This window comes from Balaenoptera acutorostrata, chromosome 3, assembly GCF_949987535.1.
Source record: "Balaenoptera acutorostrata chromosome 3, mBalAcu1.1, whole genome shotgun sequence".
Taxonomy (NCBI): Eukaryota; Metazoa; Chordata; class Mammalia; order Artiodactyla; family Balaenopteridae; genus Balaenoptera; species Balaenoptera acutorostrata.
Genome location: NC_080066.1, coordinates 167,807,109 through 167,832,792, shown reverse-complemented (window position 1 = coordinate 167,832,792; position 25,684 = coordinate 167,807,109). Strand labels below are relative to the sequence as shown.

General features: G+C 45.6%; 1 protein-coding gene and 2 pseudogenes across 2 annotated transcripts in view; 2 read left to right on the top strand and 1 right to left on the bottom strand.

The window, feature by feature from the left end:
• LOC130707583 (cyclin-Y-like protein 1) overlaps window positions 1–25,684 on the bottom strand; it is an 88,768-nt gene that overhangs the window by 6,745 nt on the left and 56,339 nt on the right. The window contains exon 1 of one of the 2 annotated variants that reach the window (XM_057542727.1): window positions 14,560–14,742. The exons of the other annotated variant lie outside the window; for it this stretch is intronic. Coding sequence (XP_057398710.1) covers window positions 14,560–14,701 — 142 coding nt within the window. The 5' untranslated portion in view covers window positions 14,702–14,742. Of the gene's footprint in view, window positions 1–14,559; window positions 14,743–25,684 lie in introns of those variants that run through there. 2 annotated transcript variants of the gene reach the window in all.
• LOC130707755 (thioredoxin, mitochondrial-like) lies at window positions 2,537–3,052 on the top strand (annotated as a pseudogene).
• Window positions 15,039–22,799, top strand: LOC103016465 (frizzled-5-like; annotated as a pseudogene).

Sequence of the window (25,684 nt, the reverse complement as noted above, 5' to 3'; positions counted from 1 at the left end):
CAGGAGCACCTCAATACATAAGGCAACTGCTAACAGCTATAAAAGAGGAAATTGACAGTAACACAATCATAGTGGGGGACTTTAACACCTCACTTACACCAATGGACAAATCATCCAAAATGAAAATAAATAAGGAAACAGAAGCTTTAAATGACACAATAGACCAGATAGATTTAATTGATATATATAGGACATTCCATCCAAAAACAGCAGATTACACGTTCTTCTCAAGTGCGCACGGAACATTCTCCAGGATAGATCACAATTTGGGTCACAAATCAAGCCTCAGTAAATTTAAAAAAATTGAAATCATATCAAGCATCTTTTCTGACCACAACGCTATGAGATTAGAAATGAATTACAGGGAAAAAAACGTAAAAAAGACAAACACATGGAGGCTAAACAATACGTTACTAAATAACCAAGAGATCACTGAAGAAATCAAACAGGAAATTAAAAAAATACCTAGAAACAAATGACAATGAAAACACGATGACCCAAAGCCTATGGGATGCAGCGAAAGCAGTTCTAAGAGGGAAGTTTATAGCTATACAAGCCTACCTAAAGAAACAAGAAAAATCTCAAGTAAACAATCTAACCTTACACCTAAAGAAACTAGAGAAAGAAGAACAAACAAAACCCAAAGTTAGCAGAAGGAAAGAAATCATAAAGATCAGAGCAGAAATAAATGAAATAGAAACAAAGAAAACAATAGCAAAGATCAATAAAACTAAAAGCTGGTTCTTTGAGAAGATAAACAAAATTGATAAGCCATTAGCCAGACTCATCAAGAAAAAGAGGGAGAGGACTCAAATCAATAAAATCAGAAATGAAAAAGGAGAAGTTACAACAGACACCGCAGAAATACAAAGCATCCTAAGAGACTACTACAAGCAACTTTATGCCAATAAAATGGACAACTTGGAAGAAATGGACACATTTTTAGAAAGGTATAACCTTCCAAGACTGAACCAGGAAGAAACAGAAAATATGAACAGACCAATCACAAGTAATGAAATTGAAACTGTGATTAAAAATCATCCAACAAACAAAAGTCCAGGACCAGATGGCTTCACAGGTGAATTCTATCAAACATTTAGAGAAGAGCTAACACCTATCCTTCTCAAACTCTTCCAAAAAATTGCAGAGGAAGGAACACTCCCAAACTCGTTCTATGAGGCCCCCATCACCCTGATACCAAAACCAAAGATACTACAAAAAAAGAAAATTACAGACCAATATCACTGATGAATATAGATGCAAAAATCCTCAACAAAATACTAGCAAACAGAATCCAACAACACATTAAAAGGATCATACACCACGATCAAGTGGGATTTATCCCAGGGATGCAAGGATTCTTCAATATACGCAAATCAATCAATGTGATACACCATATTAACAAATTGAAGAATAAAAACCATATGATCATCTCAATAGATGCAGAAAAAGCTTTTGACAAAATTCAACACCCATTTATGATAAAAACTCTCCAGAAAGTGGGCATAGAGGGAACCTACCTCAACATAATAAAGGCCATATATGACAAACCCACAGCAAACATCATTCTCAATGGTGAAAAACTGAAAGCATTTCCTCTAAGATAAGGAATGAGACAAGGATGTCCACTCTCACCACTATTATTCAACATAGTTCTGGAAGTCCTAGCCACGGCAATCAGAGAAGAAAAAGAAATAAAAGGAATACAAATTGGAAAAGAAGAAGTAAAACTGTCACTGTTTGCGGAAGACATGATGCTATACATAGAGAATCCTAAAACTGCCACCAGAAAACTGCTAGAGCTAATTAATGAATATGGTACCGTTGCAGGATACAAAATGAATGCACAGAAATCTCTTGCATTCCTATACACTAATGATGAAAAATCTGAAAGAGAAATTATGGAAACACTCCCATTTACCATTGCAACAAAAAGAATAAAATACCTAGGAATAAACCAAAAAAAAAAAAAAACTGGTAAATGAAAACAACGTTTAAAATTGTGTTGTCATTAGAGTATACACAAAGTAATTGAAGCTGTAGGTATAGAAGTGATTGCCTTGAGAAGACATGTATAATAAGGAAAGGAAGAAAGGAAGGAAGGAAAGAAGGAAGGAAGGAGGGGAAGAAGGAAAGCAAGAAGGAAGGAAGAGAAGGAAGGGAAGGAAAGAAGAGGTCTTCAAAAATAGGGAGATTTAAGTGGCATTTAAGTAAACCTGCCAAAGGGAGCAGTGGCAATCAAGGGACCTGAGTATTAATTAGGAATGACTGATCACGTGAGTCCCATGAGGGTAGGGATCACATCTGCTTCTCATTTCTGGAGCAGAGCACCTAGCACAGTACCTGGCCAGTAGATGCTCCATTCGCAATTGTCCAGTGTTGTCCGTGGGGCAGGAAAGCTACAAATACCATTGGCTGCGGCAACTGGGTGACTGTGGACGTGTGCAAGCTGGATGGCAGGCAGTGAGTAAAGAAATGAATAGGGAACAGAAGTGCCCTTGACCGGTGGGGAGGGCCGCGCTGTGCACCCCTCTGCTCTCGCTGCAGGGAGATGGCTTAGCGACTTCTCCTGGGGAGGTTCCTGGCCTCCATAATCTGCAGGAAGCCCTCTCAGAGTCAGTGGGCGCCCCTTGCCTCCAGGGCCCTGCAGACCCCACAGCGCAGTCCTAATAACCTGACAGTAACACCCAGCCAAGCCCAGTCAATATACACCACCAGAGTCTGTACAATGACCTTTAACATCCAGGATGGACCAGACTTTCAAGACTGAGTTGTCAGCAGTGAGACACCAGTGGTTGTGGATTTCCATGCACAGCGATGTGGTCGCTGCAAGATCCTGGGGCCAAGGTCAGAGAAGGTGGTGGCCAAGCAGCACGGAAAGGTGGTGACGGCCAAGGCGGGTATTGATGACCACACAGACCTCGCCATAGAGTATGAGGTATCAGCTGTGCCCACCGTGCTGGCCATCAAGAATGGGGATGTGGTGGACAAGTTTGTGGGCATCAAGGATGAGGACCAGCTGGAGGCCTTCCTGAAGAAGCTGATTGTCTGACAGGCAGGGAAGCGTCCTGACTGCCCCTGCCCACCTGGGCCCCGTGGTCCCAGGGGACCCAGATAGAACTCACAGCCCTTCTGTGCCGGCCCTTCCTACCTCCTCCCTCTGCCTGGCCCCTGTGGGTCCGTGCTTTGGAGACCAGGCCTCCAAACACAGGAGCCTCAAGTGCTCCCAACCTGGCTGACCGCCAGGGTGGCCGCCCAAGGAGCGGTGCCGCCACCGAGCTGGGACAGCCGTCTCCTCACCCACTCTCTGCTCCTTCTAGGGCTTGTTGCCGTGCTCCCAGGATGCTGGGACAGAGTCCCGGGGCCAGCCTGCAGTAACAGCTTGGTCTCCCTGCTCCCTTCTGATCTGAACCCCGGTGCCTGGCTCATCTGCCTCCTGCATTTTTCTTTCCTGCTGCTGTTTTGTAAAAAAAAAAAAAAAAAAAAAAAAAAGCAGAAGAAGCAAAAAAGAAACCCAGGGCTTCCCTGGTGGCGCAGTGGTTGAGAATCTGCCTGCTAATGCAGGGGACACGGGTTTGAGCCCTGGTCTGGGAAGATCCCACATGCCGCGGAGCAACTGGGCCCGTGAGCCACAATTACTGAGCCTGCGCGTCTGGAGCCTGTGCTCCGCAACAAGAGAGGCCGCGATAGTGAGAGGCCCGCGCACCGCGATGAAGAGTGGCCCCCGCTTGCCACAACTAGAGAAAGCCCTCGCACAGAAACGAAGACCCAACACAGCCATAAATAAATAAATTAATTAATTACAAAAAAAAACAACCCATAGAATACAGTACCAACAGCGGACCCTAATACAATCCACGGTCATTGGTGATAACGATGTGTCAATGTAGGTCCATTTATTGTAACAAATGTACCACTCTGGTGTGGGATGTTGATGATGGGGAAGGCTGTGCATGTGTGAGGGCAGGGGGAGTATATGAGAAGTCGCTGTACTTTCTACTCATTTTGCTAATGTTTTGTTATTTGTAATTTCTTCTTCTAAAAAAAAAGAGGATATTAAAAAAAAAAAAAAGAAATGAGTTATCAAGCCATGAAAAGACACGAAGGAACCTTAAGTGCATATTGCTAAATAAAAGAAGCCAATCTGAAAAGGCTGCATACTGAATGACTCCAACTATATGACATTCTGGGAAAGAAAGTAAAAAGATGTGATAGTCAGGGGTCAGGGGTCAAGGGTCAAGGCGGGGTGAGGAAGTGATGATTAGGTGAAACACAGGAGATATTTAAGGCAGTGAAACTATTCTGTAGGATACCGTATTGATGGATACATGACATTATTTGTCAAAACCTACGGAACTGTATAACACAAAGAGCGAATCCTAATGCAAACTATGGACTTTAGTTAGTAATGGTATATGAATATTGGTTCATCAATTGTAATAAATTGTAACTGCACTAAGGCAAGAGAACTAAGAACCGCACTAAGGAGAAACTGTGAGTGGGAAAAGGAGACGATATATGGAAACTCTCTGTACTATCTGCTCAATTTTCTTTTTTTTAATTTTATTTTACTTTATTTCTTTATTTCTTTAGTTTTGGCTGTGTTGGGTCTTCGTTGCTGCACGCGGGCTTTCTCTAGTTGTGGTGAGCGGGGCCACTCTTTGTTATGGTGCACAGGATTCTCATTGTGGTGGCTTCTCTTGTTGTGGAGCACAGGCTCTAGGCGCACAGGCTTCAGTAGTTGTGGCACGCGGGCTCAGTAGTTGTGGCTCACGGGCGCTAGAGAGCAAGCTCAGTAGTTGTGGCACATGGGCTTAGTTGCTCTGTGGCATGTGGGATCTTCCCAGACCAGGGATCAAACCCGTGTCCCCTGCATTGGCAGGAGGATTGTTAACCACTGCACCACCAGGGAAGCCCTATCTGCTCAATTTTCTGTAAACCTAAAACTGCTTTAAAAAATTGTTTATTAATTTTGTAAAAAGTGCAACCCATGGCTTGACCAGTTCTGTATATACCACTTTCTTAGGCAGTAAATTATCTTTGCAGAGCGCCTTTGGGCAACAAGCAATGATGCAGCATAGCCCACATAGACAGAAGGGTTTTGAAGACAACAAGCCTTCAAACTCATCCCCCCACTAGAGTGTGAGCAGGAATGACAGAAGGGGGAACAGAATGTGGTGTGTGGAACCCTGGGTCCCCCTTTTAGCTACAATCAAGGAGTCACTGAGCACACGAAGGCAGCCTCGCAGGGGTAGCACCGCTCTAAGAAACAAGCGACACTTCTGACTTGTTTTACCCAAATAACTTAAATAAGCAAATAATAACCAAGTGATTCATCCTACATGATCTTCAGTTTTCCCATTGATACAACTGACAGTATTATGCATTATAGATGCTGCTGTGTTGTTTTCAAGCCTTCCTTGAAAGCCTTAACAAAAACGTTAAAACATCCTCGCATATGATACTGATGATAAGGAAGTGGATATGTGTGATCACATATGAGATATCTTATTAAGGAAAGTGTGGGTGGGAGGGTTCTTCTTTAGAATATTTTCAAAAAGCTCTTCTAAACACTAGATATATTTTTTATTACTTTTACTGCTGTTCTGAAGTTTTGTCTAAGGACCGCAGGGGTTTTCTTAAGCTTACAAGTAAGTTTCTGTGGAGTAGAACCTCGTCATGCTACTTGTTGCTGTTGATAGAGTTTGTTAAGCCAACAGTGAAAGCAATCTGTCCTCTCAATGCATGGTAGCACTTCAATAGTGGAGATTCTGTAATGAATTTTAAAATCAGAGATGAGAAGCATTTCCCCCACCCACCTGGGATTGGAAAGAGAAAATTCAGTAAGACAAAACAGGATGCAGAGCTTAAGAAGTGGGTTAGAGCCCACGAAGTTCTAAGAATCACAACTGTTGAAGAAATATTAAGCAGACCAGAAAATTAGTGAAATGAGTCCAGGTTGAGTGAGACTGAATGCTTTCCCCAAGTCCCACATGGTAACTGCCTTTTTTCTTCTGTAGGGAGAGAAAGAATTGGGAAGAGATTTCAGATTTCTAGAGATTCACTTGAATAGTTCCTACTGCACTGCTCACTGGGACAATATTCTTTCTCCTCCCCAAGGTGGCCATATGCAGCAGCAGTTCACCCCATCCATTCACTCTCATCACTTAGAATGGAGTTGTCCCCATGCAAACATCGAGCAATGGCACCGTGAGAATTGATAGGCTCATGAAAGTAAGGCTGATGGGAGCCCTGGGGTGCACCCCCAAACTAAAAGGACTCAGGTTGCAAGACCTGTCACTTAACAGTCACAGCAGGATCTATTTTTGGTAATTGAAGCCTAATTTGGATTGTGTTTTTGGAAAATGATAACATTAGTTTTCTAAAAACTAGAAAATTTTTTAGGGGGGAGTGGTGGTTCTCTCCAACTCCACTTTGAAGCTAAAATGGCAAACTGTTTAGAATACAAACTTTTTCTTCCCGTGGATTTATGTAGTAGATGTTTCAAAATGACTGGCAAATACATAGAATTCATACAAAGTTAGAGGCAAAAGGGTGCTCCAGAACCCTCTGGTTGAATCTCTTCACTCTATAGTTGAGGAGAATGAGGTCCAGAGAGGCTAAGTGTTATGCCCAAGGGCACACAGCTGGCTCACAAGATGAGACTTGAATCCGGATTGCCTATGTACTGGCCAATGCTCTTCCCTTTCTACTGTGCTCTACTTCCCAGCACCACAAGAGGACACCTACTGTGTCTTGCAGAATCTAGACTATTTTTTGACAGCTTGGAACTAAACTTGTGACTAATTAGAATACAGTGTTCCACCACCTTTAAGTCACCAGCTAAAATCCACTGCTCCCCGTCGCAGCACGCCCGAGGCCTTCTGGGTAACCACAGAAAGATTATTGTCTCAACTCAGTTCTCTGTGTCTAGGTACCCACAAAATGGAAATCACTTTACTTGGGGAAGAGCAAGAGGACAAGATGAGATGAAAAGGAAGCATGTTTAAAATGGATAAAAGGAGGCACTTTTTTCCCACTACACACAATTGAACTGGGGAACTCACTGCAGCAGGATATTAAGATCAATGGTGAAGATTTGTGTTTTAAAAGATTAGACATTTCACATGCATATCATCAACAGCGACACTCAATGGGATGAAAGTAAGATGGATGAAAGTTCTCAAGCTTCAGTGCGTAAGTTGATCACCAACTGGGTCAGGTGAAAAGAAAAAAAGTTGTCTACTGGATTAAAATTTCACAGAAAGGCAGATCTGGCGGGTTCCAGTCATTGCTGCTGTGTAACAAACCACTCCAAAGTAGTGGTGTGAACCAACAGGCATTTTATTATGCACATGGATACGGTGGATCAGGAATTTGGAGAGGGCACAGCAGGGATGGCTTGTCTCTGATTCATGACATCTGGGGCCTCAGTTGGGAAGACCTGAACAACTAGGAATGACTTGAGGTTGGGGGCTGGAATCATCTGGAAGCTTCTTTACCTAACCTGGGATGACTTGAAGGCTCACTCAGCTGGGACTGTCAAGTGGAGCATCTATATGTAGGTGTCAAGAGGGAGTGTCCCAAGAAAAAGCACTTCCAAAAAACAAGTGTCCCAAGAGACCCAGGTAGAAACTACACGGCCTTTTATGACCTATCCATGGAAGTTTTAGAGCATCACTTCCAACACAGTCCATGGGTCAAAACCGTCACAAGCCCACTGAGATTCAAGAGGAGGAGACTTAGGACCTCCTACATCCCTCCCCTATGGGGAATGGCAAGATCACATTGCAGAAAAACCTGTGGGATGGGAGAGGTTTTCGCAGCCATCTTTGGAAAATGCAATCCCCCAGGGAAGTGGTGGGTGATGTGAGGTTACAAGAACACACAATCTAGTGGAAAAAACTGACATATGAACAGAGAATCACAGTACAATAAAATAAATTTCAAGGTAGTTATTTCCCCCTCTTTTACAAGAATTCTTTTTTTTTCCCTTTGATAAGAGTCATCACATTAAAATTTTTTCATTCATTGTCTGTCTTCTACTAGATTGGAATCTCCATGCATTTAGTTTCCTACTGTAACCCCTGTGCCTAAAACACTACCAAGCCCAAAATAGGCACTCAATAAATATTTGCGGAAAGAGTATATGAGTAAAGTGCTGTAATAGAGAAGTAGTGGGAGGGCTGTGGGAGTACAGGCAATAACAAAGCACTCAGCTTGACAGAAATGACATTTGAGTGGGTCTTGAATGCTCTTGAAGGATAAACAACAATTTTTCTGGTGGAAAAAAAAAGGGAATAAATTTTTCTCCTTAAATCTCCTCCAGAGACTTCATTAGCCAAGTTTAAGTGGGCAGATCTCATCCTAAGTGTACAGACTGCATGTAGTAGTTACAATGTTCTTGGTTGCAAGTGAAAGAAAACAGGGACTCAAATGTATTAAAAAATAAGCAGCGTATCGTATCACATAACAACAAGTCTGGAGGCCAACAGTTCAGGCAGCCTCAATGCCATCCTTCTTCACTGGGTCAACTTAGCTCCTTTGTGGTTGCAAGATGGTGCCCAGAGTGGTAGGCATCACAGGCAGACAAAACAATACCCAGCAGGGGAGAGGACTACTTCTCCTTTGGAGTAAGATCTTTCCCATAAGCCCCTGACAGACTTACCTCACACTGGCCCCCACACCACGCCTTATTGGCTAGAACTGCGTCCCATGCATGTATGTAACCTAAACGCTGATAAGAAGAAGGGGAGAAACACGAGCGGTTGGACTAATCACGTGTTACTCCTTGGGGCTTGACCTGAAGCTCCTGCCTCTCCTGAAGCACAGGGCTATGCAGAAAAGGGTGGATTCCCCAACAAAACACAACAAAACAAATAACGGGGGTTTTGTTAGGAAGGAAAAAGGGGAGATGACTCCTCGGCACATAATCAACAGTGTTTGCAACATTAGGCTTGGGGAAGGTTAATGTTCTGTTTTCTTTGTGGATGACTATTACCTAACAATTTTATTTATTCTTTTTCATGCTTTTTGCTCCTTTCCTTTCTCCTCTGCACTAGTAGTCAGTTGAATAAATCAAGCGCTGTATCAATAGGAAAGAGTGTCATGTGTACAGTGTACATACGAGTCTAATTAATCAAAAATATGTTGATTAGACGTGAGTGCACTTTCAGGTAAAAACCTTGATTCAGATGCTTCTGATAGCATAGCCATGCCCAGCTGTTCACCACTTGAATCGTGCTCTTTCATGGCCTTGTGCCCGTTACTTGTGCTGATTCCTCTGTCTAGGAAGTCCTTCTCAGTTTCCTTACCTATAGTGGATACTAGTGATTGCCTCTCCAGCGTCCATTCTATCCTTCTAGTAATTTGCTTGAAGAGATGGCGAACTGCAAAACTACTTTTTTCAGACTCCCTTGCAGCTAGGGTCTTGATCTGAAATAAGTTCAGTCAATCAGGTGCACTTGTGTAAGATTTGGAGGCAGATGCAAGGAGAAGGCATCATTCTTTTGCTGTTGCTGTTGGCCAGCAAGGTTTGAGCAATAATGTTAAGAGGCATTTAATGCTGTTGGACTCAATGTCCTGTTTCAGTGTCTAGTCACCAGTTTCATGGGTGTGACGAGCCCTTGCTGCAGCACCATCCCAACTTCTGGAACATAGCTACTGTGGTAGGCCCATGAACTCAGTAGCCCAGGGGTACCCCCCTGACTTCTGCCCCTCCAGCTCATCAATTTTGTAAGCCTCTGTTTGATTCTCAGTATTAAATATTTCTCTGTTTGAAACACCTAGAGTGGTTCCTTCCTGTACTAAACCCTGACTCATAGATCACCTAGTTCATATTCAGCCTTCCAGGCACAGCCTGGGTCTTCCCTGAGCCACCAGGTTGGGCCAGGCGCTTCCTCTGTGCTCCCACCACGTCCTGCCTGGTAAGCCCAGGCCTCTTCATCTTTGCACCCCTGGCACCAGTGTTTGGCTCACAGCTTGTGCAGCATCAATATTTACCGAACTGAAGCTCCCTCTGCCAAGATACCAGACAGGTCCTGAAATCTAGTCTAAAGGGTGCCCCACCTCATGCCTGGTCTGCAAAGCCCAATGAACAAGTGGCTCTAGACTTATACTGGATTCTAGATGAATCCAGAGCCCTCAGCTTTTCCGTACTTTAGTCCCCCACACAAGAGGCCACACCAGAATTGAAAATTTGACCTGGTCCCCAGGAAAAGGATGATAAGGAACAAGGGGAGTTGCTTATCTCAAGAGTTACCATCTGGTGGTTTTCAGGACCCTCTACTGCTGGGCCTACAACGAGGCCTGCAATCAGTGGCAGCATAGCCTTTGGAGCGAGGAAAACCCAAGTTGGAAGGTGTGTGCCGTTGTGTAGCAAGTTACTTTCTGAACCTCAGATTCTTAATCTATAAAATGGGGTTGATAATATCAACCTCACAGGATTCTTGGGGGTAAAAGAGATTATATATGTAAAATGCTTAGCACAGTGCATGCACATTGGAAATGCCCAATACCCATCAGTTACTGTTGCGGCCACCATTGTTGTTGACTGTGCCAGCCCTGTACCACAATTCTGTTACATATTTTTTACTTCATATACATACACTTTCCTTCAGCCCAAACAGACTCACATGCAGTTAGACTAGAACGTACTTCTCTATACTTTCTCCCGAGGTGTTCCATTTTACATCATGATGTGATTAACCCTTTTCTGCAGAAGATCCAGCTAGGCCCAAGTTTGGGGCTGTGCTGAGGAAATAACAAAACCATCTATGTCAGTGGCTCTCGACCCTAGCTGAAAATCAGGATCACCTGGAGAGCTAAAAACAAAACGGCAACAAAAATAAACAAATAAAACGAAACCAAGAAACAATGTCTGGGTCCGTCAACCAGAGATTCTGATTCAGTAGGGCCCAAGCATCAGTAGATCTTAAGGCTCCCCAGGTGATTGTAATGTGCAGCTGAGAGCCATTGCTGAGAGTGGGAAAGATTAGCGCTTCCATCGCCTCTGGGAAAGAAGAAAGAAGCTCTTACTTTTCTATAATCTCCACCACAGTGGAGGAGGGGAGAGGACTAAAGATTACAGTTGAATGATTCCACTTATAATGTGAACAAGGCATTCTTATTATGAACCTGGATAAATGACTCATCATGTTAATCCTCTGATTAGTGTCTGGGTTTCTCATCTAGAGGTGTCTGATCTGATGAGAAGAGGAGTTATCAGAAATGCTCTAGGACATGGAAAAAGCTAGTCTGGAAATACCTGTGAGGGATTTCAAGTTGGCTTGTGGGTGTCTGTCCTGTGCCAGCCCTGTGCACACTCGCACACTTGCGGGCTGGTTGCTGATGTCAGGTGTACGCACTTTGATCCAGGGCAAGTGAAATGATCCCTGCTTTGGCATAAAATCTAGCTAACATCTAAATGCTAGAGATAGCTGGTGACAGCTGGGAGTGTGCTCAGACATAAAGTACAGGCATACCTCATTTGATTGCGCTTTGCAGACTTTGCTTTTTCACAAATTGAAGGTTTGTGACAACCCTGAGTTGTCAGATGATGGTTAGCATTTTTTAGAAATAAAGTATTTTTAAATTAAAATATGTACTTTTTTTAAAGACAGAATGTTCTTGCACACTTAATAGACTGAAGAATAGTGTAAACATAAGTTTTATAGACATTACTGGAAAACCAAAAAATCCATGTGACTCACTTTATTGTGATATTTCCTTTATTGCAGTGGTCTGGAAGCAAACCCACAATATCTCTGAGGTATGCCTGTACATCTAAAAAATGTAACTTTTTTCCCATTATTAAAGTGATACACAAAAGAAAATAGAGTGGGAAAACAGAAAAATAGCATGAACCCAGTAGAAACTAATAACAGACTTAAATAGAGTTACGAGGTGCTAGACATGGTTTTAAGCTCTTCACCATATAAATTCATTTACCCCTCACTACAACCCTATGAGGGGTAACTCCACTTTACAGATGAGGAAAGAGGACCTGGAGCTGTTGTGTGACTTGTCCAAAGTGGCAGCTAGTAAAGGAAGAGCCAAGGTTTGGACTCATGCTGCATTTAACAGGGTATGGTCCACCTCAGAGATATATATAGCTCATAAGGTAAGCTTTATCCAAGGATTCAATGCCACTTGCTAAAGTTTAAAAAGTTAATCTCAGTTGCCATTTATTCATCCATTTATTTCACAAATATTTACCAAAGGCATCTATGGGCAGCACACTGTTCCAGGCTTGATTATCAAGATACTGAAGAGTATACAGAGGCTACCTGTCCAGTCATTCCTATAGCATTGAACTCTCAAGTGTCTCAATATGTATAATCAGTACAAGTATAGTAAGATTAGAAATGCAATAACTATTCTCTGATTACAAAATCCAAAACCAATACTTCAAAACTTTCAAAATGTCACAGTCTTACTAGATGGAATGTTTGGCATGATCCTCCGTATTTTCATCAATTAATAAGTACACCTTGGACAATAATTTAAGTTGAACCTCATGAATTCCACTTTGTAGCAACACGTTTAATATAACAGTAGTGTCTTCAAGTCAGAAATTTGGTGTTTTTGGATGGATGGATGGATGGATGGCTAGATGGAAGGATAGATGAGTGAATTAATAGCTAAGAATGCCTGGCAATGTTCTAGTTGCTTAAAAATTGCATCTTTAAAAGTAATTCAGTGTTTTCCAGTTTGTTAAACAATAACTATGACTCAGAAGAAAATTGTGATTTCTGTCCTTTCCATGGACTAAATATGTAACTTCAAGGAAGCCATTATGATGCCAGTTCCATCTGATTGTTGTGAGGATCAAATGCGCTAACTGAAATGAATTATGTAGCACCCTGCCTAATACATGTTAAACAGCATATTTTAAACTGCCTTTAAAGTGAAATACTATACGCAGAAAAGCAAAAATTCAAATGATACAAAAAGCTATACAATGCAAAATACGTTTCTTTTGGCCAAGTTTTCCCGCTATTATTACTACTATTATTAGAGATCTCCAAGCAAAAATAACATCTCCCTGTTGATTAAGAAGGGAGAGGTTTACAGACTAGGAGATAACATCCTTTGAGTCAGAACCAAGTGAAATAACACATGTATTCTGGTTAAATTCCAGCATGAGTGATTAACATTCTCCAACTTCAAATAATTTTTATTATTAGCCAACACTTGTCCATCCCCAATAATACACATGTTGCATACAGGCCACAGAATGAGGCAGCCTCTCTTGGCATGTTCACAATCTGTGCATACTTTCCACTGAGGGTTTCCCTTTCTTTTTGATTGCTATTCCATAGCTTTTCAACTCCCACTACTTTCAACCCTGGGATGTTTGCCGACACTGAGTGCCAAGTAGTTCCCAAAAAACCAAAAAAATATAAGCACCTGTAGAATCCCAGGGAATGAAAGAGGTAAAGTACATTTTAAACATATTTATTAACGGTTTTAATGTTTGTGAAGAGATTTATATTTATTTCTTTTAACTTTGAGGCTGGGATTAATACACGTATTCCTCATTATTTCTCACAAAGTCTTGTTGATAAGCAGGAGGAAGAGGGCTATTCTGCAATTTTGTCTCCCAGTCTGTGTAAGTGGGATCCAGGACACAAGAACGACTCAGCCCTAAAGTGCAGTCCTGAGTCCCTCAAGAACTCAGGCCCTCCTGCCTTTTTTCCGCCTTCTTCCAGTAGAAGGAAGGGGTGGGGGGAGCGGGAAACAATTCAAACCCTCTTTGTAAGCGTGTGAATGAATTTCAAGAATGTTAAACACCTCAGTCTTCCAACCTAATTAGAACATGTAGAAAAGAGGCATTTTTAGGACATTTAAAACTTGCAGCATAATAACCCATCTGGAGAGCGTCACAGTGCGTCCCAGTGGTCGAGGCGCCCAGCAGGTCTTCGCGCGGGCTCCCGCAGCTCCGTGCGCCCCGGATCCCCGGCGGCGCGCGGGTGCGCAGCTAAGCAGCGGGTAGCCCCCGGCGGGGGTGGGGGGGCCGGCCCCTGCCCATCACAGAGCCCGGAGCCAGTGTTGCTTTTCTCTGCGGGCGACTTCGAACTGCCTGGATTTTTAACCCGATAAACTGATAAAGGACTAACATGTCTGGAGTCTTCCAAAGACAGAAAGAAAATCACTTTCTTGTCGCAACAGTAAGATTTTGTTACGAAATGCAAAAGTAAAGGTTAAAGCCTGGGAGATAACCGGTCGCATATGGGGGGAGGGGGGAGGAGGTGGTAAAAACTGTGGCTGTCGCGTCCCAACTATCTCAGTTCAAATCCCGGGTTTGCCATTTGAGAGCCTACTCTGTGCTAGGCGGTCGGAATACCGCGCTAAACAAGATTATCTAGGTTGTGGCTTTCTTGGGGGAACTATCATTAGCTCGGTTCCCTTGGTATGCTTCTAAACTCTGTTTCTTCACCTATAAGAATTGTTGTAAGGATCTGAGACATCCTGTATTAAGATGAGAACGATTAACGCGCCGTCTGACACACAGTAGGGGCTCAGTAAGCATTTGTACTTCTCTCAATTTGAGCTCACCTGGTGAGGGCAGCGCAGAGAGGAGACAGGTGCCACGGTTAAGAATGATTCTTTGAGCAGTTCTTTTAAACAAGCGCTGGACTCTAAGGATGCTTAGCTGCAGATAGGAGACCCGGTAGGTGCCCTGGAAGCTAGGGTTCATAAGCTAGAACTTTACGGGAAAGTGAGCCCCGCACCAGTGGACGCCAGCAGAGAACTCAGGAGGGACTTCTAGCTAGGATTTCCCGCTCCGGGTCTCAAGAAGGCGTGATTAGCATTCGCCCCGCCCCCCATAGCTTCCCGGCCGGCGATTGGCCCACGCTCCTCTGCTGCCAGCTCCAGGCGGGGCCGGAGGGCGCCTGGGGAGAGGCTGAGCCCGCGGGGCAGTGGGCGGGGACGCGCGGAGAGCGTGGCGGGGCGGCCCACCAACCGAGCCCCAGCGCGAAGGGGCGGGGCCGGGGCGGAGCCTCCCGGCGGGCATTAGAAGCAGGTGACCCAGGCTGGACGGGAGAGGCCAGTCAGCCCGAGGCCGTGACTCCACTGCGGCCAGCGCCGCCGCCGCCGCCGCCGCCGCGCGCAGTTCAATACCCGCCGGAGGTGGGCCAAAGGGTGCTAGAGCGCGGGGGAGGAGCGGAGCCCGGCGCGTCCCGGGAGAACCGCCACCGCCCCCAGGAGTCCGCTGGAGCGCGGATCCCCCTGCAGGGGAGGAGAAGAGCGGCGGGCGGGACGCGGCGGCGGACGCGCACCATGCAGTCCCGGCGGGGCCAGCGCTGGCTGCTCGCCGTGCTGTGAGGCGGCGGGATCCCCCGGTCGCCGCACACCGCCTTCCTCTTGCCCAGGTGCTGCCAGGCGCGCTCGCCCTCCGTCCGGCTCCCGGACCCTGGTGGAACGCACGGCCTGCCCCCCGTCCTGCCCCGCCCGGATCATGCGGGGGGCCCCGGAGGAGGTGAGGGCGAATGACCGGTCTGCGGCGACCTCGTTCAGGGGGCGACCCCCTCTCTGAGACGCCCCCACCTGCTGCCATGTGCTGCCTCCTCGGGTACCCAGCCTATCGCCAAACTTTCCCGATGCCAGCCTGTCTCTGAGTCGCGTTTCTGAGCGAAGTGTCCCAGAGACGGAGGGCCCAGGCTGCCTACGGACTATCTGCTTCTCTCAGGATCCTCAGAGGTGAGAGCCCGCGCCTTCCCCTTCTCCCCGTTCTTTTCCCGGTCCTCTGCCCTTTTCCGGGGGGCTGAGCGCTCTGACCTTGGGGTGCAGGCTGGCAGGCCCTGCGAGAAGGGAGGCGGGGTGAGGGGCGGGGAGTCTGTAGTTTGGTTCCTGGAGGTGGAGGGGAGGGGAGGGAGAGAGGTTAACTTAGAGTTTTGGAGACCGCTTGCGGGGATTGTGCCGTTGACGCCCCTCTAATTGGGAGTGGTTGCAATTCTTCTCCCCCACCTTCTTTTTTAAAGAGTCCTTTCCTTGGAATCGGAGCCCTAACCGTCCCTCCCCAGCCCTATCCAGCGAAGAGCTGAGCGCTCCCTGCGGAGGCAGTGCCCTCCCGAAACAGTTTATCTTTGGACGGATTTCTTTAGAAGAAAAAGAAACCAACAGGTTGCCAGTCCCGGCGCCACACAAGTCGGCGGAGAGGGAAGCCCGGATCCCGGTTTCCCCTGCCTGAGCTGGCCCCGCGCGGGCTGCGGGAGACGAGGGGAGGGAGGGGGCTATGGCTCGGCCTGACCCGTCCGCGCCGCCTTCGCTGCTGCTGCTGCTCCTAGCGCAGCTGGCGGGCCGGGCGGCGGCCGCCTCCAAGGCCCCGGTGTGCCAGGAAATCACAGTGCCATGTGCCGCGGCATCGGCTACAACCTGACGCACATGCCCAACCAGTTCAACCACGACACGCAGGACGAGGCGGGTCTGGAGGTGCACCAGTTCTGGCCGCTGGTGGAGATCCACTGCTCGCCGGACCTGCGTTTCTTCCTGTGCTCCATGTACACGCCCATCTGCCTGCCCGACTACCACAAGCCGCTGCCGCCCTGCCGCTCGGTGTGCGAGCGCGCCAAGGCCGGCTGCTCGCCGCTCATGCGCCAGTATGGCTTTGCCTGGCCGGATCGCATGAGCTGCGACCGTCTCCCGGTGCTGGGCCGCGACGCCGAGGTCCTGTGCATGGATTACAACCGCAGCGAGGCCACCACGGCGCCCCCCAGGCCCTTCCCGGCCAAGCCCACCCTCTCAGGCCTGCCGGGGTCGCCGGCCTCGGGGAGCGACTGCGCCGCCGGGGGCCCGTCGGTGTGCAAGTGCCGCGAGCCCTTCGTGCCCATTCTCAAGGAGTCGTACCCGCTTTACAACAAGGTGAGGACGGGCCAGGTACCCAACTGCGCGGTGCCCTGCTACCAGCCGTCCTTCAGCCCCGACGAGCGCACGTTCGCCACCTTCTGGATCGGCCTGTGGTCTGTACTGTGCTTCATCTCCACCTCCACCACGGTGGCCACCTTCTTAATAGACATGGAACGCTTCCGCTACCCTGAGCGCCCCATCATCTTCCTGTCAGCCTGCTACCTGTGCGTGTCTCTGGGCTTCCTGGTGCGCCTGGTCGTGGGCCATGCCAGCGTCGCCTGCAGCCGCGAGCACAGCCACATCCACTACGAGACAACGGGCCCTGCGCTGTGCACTGTCGTCTTCCTGCTTGGTCTACTTCTTTGGCATGGCCAGCTCCATCTGGTGGGTCATCCTGTCGCTCACCTGGTTCTTGGCGGCTGGCATGAAGTGGGGCAACGAGGCCATTGTGGGCTATGCGCAGTACTTCCACCTGGCCGCGTGGCTCATCCCCAGTGTCAAGTCCATCACTGCGCTGGCACTGAGCTCCGTGGACGGGGACCCGGTGGCCGGCATCTGCTACGTGGGGAACCAGAACCTTAACTCGCTGCGCGGCTTCGTGCTGGGCCCGCTGGTGCTCTACCTGCTGGTGGGCACGCTCTTCCTCCTGGCGGGCTTCGTGTCGCTCTTCCGCATCCGCAGCGTCATCAAGCAGGGCGGCACCAAGATGGACAAGCTGGAGAAGCTCATGATCCGCATCGGCATCTTCACGCTGCTCTACACTGTGCCAGCCAGCATCGTGGTGGCCGGCTACCTGTACGAACAGCACTATCGCGAGAGCTGGGAGGCTGCGCTCACCTGCGCGTGCCCCGGCCCGGACTCCGGCCAGCCGCGCGCCAAGCCCGAGTACTGGGTGCTCATGCTCAAGTACTTCATGTGCCTTGTGGTGGGCATCACGTCGGGCGTTTGGATTTGGTCCGGCAAGACTGTGGAGTCGTGGCGGCGCTTCACCAGCCGCTGCTGCTGCCGCCCGCGGCGGGGCCACAAGAGCGGCGGCGCCACGGCCGCCGGGGACTACGCCGAGGCGAGCGCAGCGCTCACGGGCAGGACCGCGCCGCCGGGCCCCGCCGCCGCCGCCGCCGCCTACCACAAGCAGGTGTCCTTGTCGCACGTGTAGGAGGAGGCCGAGGCCGAGGGACCGGGACCGGGGCCGGGAGCTGAGGGAGGGAGGTTGTTTTGTTTGGTAGCTTTGCCAAGGTCACTTCCGTTTACCTTCTTGGTGCTGATGCCCCCTCCCGGGGCAACTTGGAGAGAGGGGAAAGGGACCGTTTCAAGGCGAGTACCTGTCCCAGGACTTCTCAAAGGGGCTCAGCTCACGTCTGTTCTATCTTACTGCCTTTTCAAGAGGAACCCTGTTTTTAATTTATATGTAGTTTTCTTAATTTTTAACTTTGTTGCATTTTGGCAACAAAATTTACCTTTGCTTTGGGGGCTTTACAATCCTAAAGTTGGTTCAGGTGTCTTTGAACTGTGTGGTCTAAATTGGGAAAATATGTTTCCTATACTTGTCTTTAAACATAATGTGAACAGTGAAAGTTGCTGTGACTGGGAAGTTGTTCCGTGTGCTTTTCCAGGTTGTTTCTCCTTCCACTGCTTAAAGTGTCCAAGATGCTTTAAGGTGAGCTGCTTGTCCCTGTTTATAGTTCCTAAGTTAGGGGACACCCTAAGTCACACCAAGGAGCAGGGGAGCATAATGTGGTTAGGGCCTCCGGAAAGTGACAAGGTTAGGCAATGTTTAGAGATTCTAATGTGTCCGTCCTAGCTTCGTTTAGCAAGCTTCGGTTTCTTCTCTGTAGTACTTGTAATCATTCTCATTCTTAACAGTGCCAGCTTTGCTTGAATAAGTTAGAGGTAGCATTGCAGTGTCCGGAATAAATATTTGGAAGAGTGCGAACCTAAGGGATGGTGATTGGTTGAACCTGAATTCTAGACTGGTAAGATGGCAGCTTTGTGCCGGAGGAGTGGGTGGTTCTTAATAGGCTTCGGTGATCCCACTTTTTTAAACTTGTGTTAACATTTTGGTAAAAATAAACCCACTTCCTTCTTCTGGAAGGACTTAGCGATAGTGCTGAAGAGGGCTCCTTTTTACATTTAAGGACTAAAATGGATATACCTCCTGTAATTAAGTAAATTTCCAACACCTCTCTTATCTGCTCCACCCCCAACCCACCTCCTTTATCATGTTAAACAGTCTTTTTGCTTTTCTTATTCCTCCTCTCCTGGAGAGCTGTGATTAGAAACCACACCCACCCTTGAAGGAGGTGCTTGACCCGGGGGGAGGGAGGCTGGCTACCTGTGAACAAACACTGGCAGCGATGGGGGAAAATAAGTGTCCCTGGACTTTGGACTAGATTACAGCCAGATATTCCAAAAGCGTCGAGACACTGCTCTCTGCGGCCTCTGAAAACAAATGAGACCCATAACACCCTTGCATAAGCTTTTAAAACATGGATCAGTGTAGCAAAAGGAAAGCTGTTTCCCCCCCTCCCCCTCACCTCAATATATTTTTCTCTTCCTCCTCTTCTGAGAAAGCCTATATAGTGATGAGCACACACTTTACTGTTAGAGAATTCTGTTTGCTTTTCTAATCTGTTGAACCATTCCCTCATTTATATATGAAAGCCTATGTATTGATGAATACACACGTACACACACCATGCATACATACTTTACTGTTAAAAATTCTGTTTGCTTTCCTAATCTATTTAACCATTCATTCAAGAAGAGTGTGAGGCCATTACTGGGGAAGGGGGTGACAGTGCATTGGCCAGCAGAATACCAGTGACCAGGACTGAGTGGGGACTAAATTTAAGAAGCTAAAATGGCAAAAACAATTAAAATTTGAGGATGTCTCCCTAGAAAAACAACAAGTGTAGGGATTTGCGCTTCATTTATACCAAAGTTGGAAAAGTCAGATTTAAGCCCAGGTCAGTTTTTACATTATGGATATTAAGTAAACAAGTGTATAGTTTCCATAGTGTATTTAAGCACTTTGCTGGTGGAAAGAAGCCTGGTGTTATAGTTTTCATGGACTTTCAAAAGCTATTCACGTTTATAAAAATGCACTGCTCTTACACACTCATCCTCTGAATCAAAATTTCAGTATATTCGACAAAACCTTGTACACAGAGCTACAGAACTTTTTGCACATCTAATTCCTCTACTTGTTCAGAAGCTTCTTAGAACCTTGAAATAGATCCCCTGCCTGAGGGCCAGTTCCTCTCTTGTTTTTCAAATGAGGAACTTTTCTGATCACCTTGACCTCTTCCCTCAGTTAACATGTCTTCCCAGAAAGTACATAGATTATTCTGCTGCCTTAGGTCATTGTGCCTAATTTGGGTTTTTCCTCTTCCTTTTTTTTTTTTTTTTTTTTTGTGGAGGAGTGTAAAGATGATGCAGAATGTATCTAAAAGTTGTGGGATGATGTGGTTGAAGTGATTTAATTCTTCCTGTTAAAACAACTATTTTTCATTTTGGCAACATACAAACCTAAAAAGAACAACCAATTTACTTTAAAAAAAAAAAAAAAAGACAGTTAAGACAAAGGATACTAAGCCAAGGAGAGGCAATACAGGTAATGCATTTGGAGGTCTAGGTCCAGGCCAACTCTCAGAGCTGCCTGTGTTTTCAGCCTCTGTTCTCACCGCTGCTCTCCCCCTCCCTTCCCTCAAAGATGAAGCCCACCTGCTTCCCTCAAGTCTTACCTCAGCCACCCCTCCCGCTACCCAGGGCAGAGAAGCCCATCTATTTATGGTCGCCCCCTATTTCCATCTCATATGCTGTTTTCTTCTGATTTTTATTTTTATTAGGCAAACAATCCATACTCGTGAAAACAATTATAAAATGGAAGGTTGTGGGGTGGTTTAGCAGCTTCTTCACAGCCAGCTCTGTGATTTTAGTGAGGATTTAAGGCCCAGTTTAGTTTCACATGTACAGCTTTTGGGCTGTCCCTTTCGTGGTTCAATTGTAAGCAACGTCTCCCATCACAGATTAGGGGGTAAAGATTTAGAAGGAACTAATAGGTAACCTCTCAGTAAATCAGTTGATAAGACTTAGGAAGTCATTTTAATTTCTATTATTAACCTCACACTTTGAAGTTGTCTAAATTGGCTGAAAATAAGTATTCTTGGTGCCTTATTGGTTTATCCTTGCAAACCTTTGTCATGTTTTCTCGTAGTCGTTTCCAGTGATAAGCCTGTGTGTGTGTTGTGTGTAATTGTGAGCAATGTACAAGCTTAAATAACGTGCTGACACCACTGTTTCCAAGTTGGTATTCATTAGGCCTTTTCCTCCTGGGCTAGGGCTGCACTAATCCTGACAGCGGCTGCCAGGAGAAAACCTCATGGATCCCACACCGCACCTTAATAACAGCATCCGTGACCTGCAGTCTCAAGTACAGAATGGGAACCCCAGAGCTAGGAAATGTAGTTGTATATTTTAATGAACTGCTGCCCCTGCTAAAGAGGCTTCTTTCACTTTTGTGCTCTACAGAAAGACCAAGGGGGGTAGGAGGGACAAAGCTTTGAATAACTGCTTTCTAACACCGAATGTGGCCAACAGGACAGAGAACATCACAAATCTAGGCAGGTGTGAGGTACAGTGGCTGAGGATTTCCTGCTCCCCCTGCATGCCCTTTCTTGCCTCCAAAGTCCAATCAAGTGATCCTGGGAAAGAAATACGCCTAGGTTGAGGAGGGTGGTTTTGAAAGAAAAAGCTACCAAGACATTAAAGCAGGGTGAATGAAGGGTAGGCAGGATGAAAGTAACTAAGTAACCTGGCTCAGAACTCTCAAAAGCTTCTAGCAGCTTGATGACAATTACAGGATTTATTTCAGTCTGTGGTACATCATTTGAAGACAATATTACTTCATGTTGTTACAAACTGTATGTATAGTGTGTATGTGTTGTGGGTGTGTACATAAATAATATATATTATATATATGAGAGATGTAGTGACTTTTGATACGGGTTTGGTGCAGGTGAATTTATTACTGAGCCAAGTGAGGCACATACTGAGTCAGTAGTTCGAGTCCAGGGCATTCAGTACTTTTTCTGATTTCCATGTGTGTATAGTGCCTGTCCCATGCGGTATTGTCAGTGTCATGTCAAATCCAGAACTCACAAAGCAGAGTCAGCGATATTTTATTTGTAGACAATCAACTAGAATCTATAAAATTATTACTGGCAGGTGATTATAATTCCAGATCCCTAACACTAGCAAAAGGAAACCCAGAGCATCTTGATAAGAAGTTTTCTGTTTTTGTTTTGTTCCTGGAAGTCAGTAGAATAGCAGTTGTATGTGGTTATATTAGTGTCAAGATACTTAATTTGCTGACCTTATTATTTCAGAAAAAAAAAATTGTATGTATTATATTTGTGGGAAGTTAAAATAATGCTTTGAGATTTTTATCAAATATGGAGAGTAGTTATTTATGAAAAACAAAGAAATGTCTATTTTTGTTTCTTTGTTCCCAATTAATGTAGATAAATTTTAAAGTGCATTAAAGCAATGGTAAAGCAAATAAGATGCTGTACAAGTATTTTTCTCATGCTTTCATGGAGAGACACTGTTTTCTAAGAGTATCTGAAGGAGGTATGTGCATTCTAACTTCATGATCAGATTTCTCGGATGTACTTTGAATATAAGTGGCAACGTTTTTATGGATAATAAAATCAAAGAAATTCCAATCACCAGAAGGAGAACTAATGAAAACATGTTTTACCTGAATATACTTCATAGGTTTCTCCTGCTGATCCTGTGATTGTTTCATGATTCACTTGAAGAAATGAAGGAAAATACACATAAGAACAGAGACATTACCTGAGATTGTGTTCTATTTTATCAACCCTCCATCTATACTCTGTACTGAAGCAATTTGGATAGAAGTGCTGCTGTTGTTGTGTGTGTCTGGTTTGCAGGCAGAAACTCCCAAAACTTCATCATTCAGCAGTTAGATCCACAACTTTGTATTAAGGTCTAAATACAAGTCAGGGAACCCAGATAAGATAAGAGGCTATATGGTTCTCCCTCTGTATTTGTGGGTAATTGGTTCCAGTAGTCTCCCTCCCCCCCGTGCCACCCCATACCAAAATCCATGGATGCTCAAGTCCCTTATATAAAACGGTGCAGTATTTACATATAACCTACGCACAATCCTCCCATCTTCCCCCGCACCCTCCTTTATACTTTAAGTCATGTCTAGATTACTTATAACACCAAATACAAATCCTAAGTAAGTAGTTGTAAATATAATGCAAATGGTTGGTGGTGTGCAGCAAATTCAAGTTTTGCTTTCTGTAACTTTCTGAAATTTTTTTCCCTAAATATTTTCAGTCCATGGTTGGTTGAATCCACTGATGCAGAACCTGTGGATACGGAGGGCCAACTGTAAATTGATTTAGAGTTGGCACTTCCCTGACAATCTGGACCGATGCTTAGTAAACCTGAGATAGTTAAGTTAGCATCAAAGTGAGTACTATGAGCATTATTAGATTGGTACATGTTAGGGCATTTGGGAGAACAGAAAATACAGCAGTTGAGCTGGATCCTGGTGCAAGAGCCGCTGTGCCTGACCCGGACAGGTCTCTAGTGGGCACGTCTTCCCAGTGCTTTCTCATTGTTCATTCCCCCCAGTGGAAAAGGGGGGCACTGTTGGACTTAGGAAGTTGGAGAAATAGGTAATAATGCTTCTTTTCGTGATTTAGTTACAGAGCTCTTACGTGCAACAGAATGAGAGGAAGTAGAATGGTTCTGTGCATAGATTTGGGAGCTAGACTGATTAGGGATTCAACTCCCAGCTCCATCATTCATGGGCTGTTGATCCTGAACAAATTACTTAAGCTCTTAGTACTTCATTTGTGTACTGCATCTTAGTACTTTCTCATCTGTGAAAGGGGGATAATGATAGTACTTATAGTTTAGGGTTGAGAAGATCTAAAAGATTCAATCAGGTTAAGGTAAGTAAAACAAGGAGGAAGCAGCCATTCAGGCATGGAATGGAAAGGGAATTGAAAGACTAGTTTTCAAATTTGTGTCTGCATAAGAATCATTTGGGGTTCCTATTAGAAATGTAGATTCCCAGGCTTCAGCTCCAGGAATTGAGATTAATTTGGGATCCAAGAATTAGGTCTTTTGGTTCTGTTTTAGTAAACTTTTAGAATTATTTTAGGTTTACAGAAAAGTTGCAAAGATATATCCATTTTGCCTTAATAGTAACATATTATCATAGCACATTTGTTAAACTAAGAAGTCAACATTAACGCACTACTGTTAACTCCAGACTTCATTTGGATTTCACCAGATTTTCCACTGATGTTCTTTATCTGTTCTAGGATTCCACATTGCATTTAGAGAAGCTTCATTTCTTACAGGGACTTTCAGCCCATGAGAGGCAGGTGGTCTGGAGACCACATCTTGAGAAACACTAGGACATGTCAAGGGCTGAGGAAGGTCAAATTGCCCCATCCTCACCACCATCCTGGTGGTGGGGGTGTTGGATATAGAAATTTGATTTGAAGAGTTGGGATGGAATCCTCTCCCTTAGATGAGAGGGGTTACCTTAAGAAGTGAGGCATCTATTCCTAATGCCAGATGAAATGAGTTTTGGAGTTTGGAAGGTGGGGTTGCTGCCTAGCCTGAGGAGATACATCTAGGGTTGTGGGCAGATCAGGGGAGTGAGTGCAGCAAATTGGGAACAACTACTTTGTGGGAACACAGGAGGGCTCAAGTAGTTGATTAAAGGGGATTACAAGGGGCCAGTGAGCCCGTGAGCCATATAAATCCTGTATTTCCTGGAACCTGGTGATAGTGTTTTAGAAATGGGTCACAGTAGTAACCAACATCAAGCACTGCCACATTGGACACGAGCAGAGAGTCAAAGGGTGAAGCTGAGATGACCTTGTTGAGAGAGGGCAGTGGGAGGTGGACAAAACACTGATGCCCTGCGTTTGGAAGAGTCGGTTCCCACAGTGAGGAGATCAAGGGCCACCATCTGGGGAGCTAGAAGTAAAGGTCAGTAGAATTGAGAACGGTAAGATGAAGGAATAGATGTTGTAAGAAAAAGCTAGCAGAGTAATTTGAGGTCTTGAAGTAGAGATCGACATATTCTTGAGGACCTTAGGTTCTGAGGCTGTCACTGACTTTCTCTAATCACATTCAAATTATTTAGCTGCCCTCATAGCAGTTAAGTAATCACCTAACCTGTTCCTTTTTTTTTTTTTTTTTTTTTTAAAGAGTAGCTTTTTTTTTTTTTTTTTTAATTTTATAGCTACTTTATTTATTTATTTATTTATTTTTGGCTGTGTTGGGTCTTCGGTTCGTGCGAGGGCTTTCTCTAGTTGCGGCAAGTGGGGGCCACTCTTCATCGCGGTGTGGGGACCGCTCTTCATCGCGGTGCGCGGGCCTTTCACTATTGCGGCCCCTCCCGTTGCGGGGCACAGGCTCCAGACGCGCAGGCTCAGTAGTTGTGGCTCACGGGCCCAGCTGCTCCGTGGCATGTGGGATCTTCCCAGACCAGGGCTCGAACCCATGTCCCCTGCATTAGCAGGCAGATTCTCAACCACTGCGCCACCAGGGAAGCCCTGTTCCTTTTTTTTTTTTTTTTTTTTTTAAAGAACATTAACCTCTTTTCATTTGACTCTGGATTTCTCTTAATTTCTATACTACTTCACTTTCCTGGTTCTTTCTGCATGTTAGAGATCCTAAACCATAAACTGGTATTCATAACATTTCTTTCACATGAAGTACCTGTTATCTCATCTGCCAAACCCATTTAAAATGGACTAGTGGAAATTGC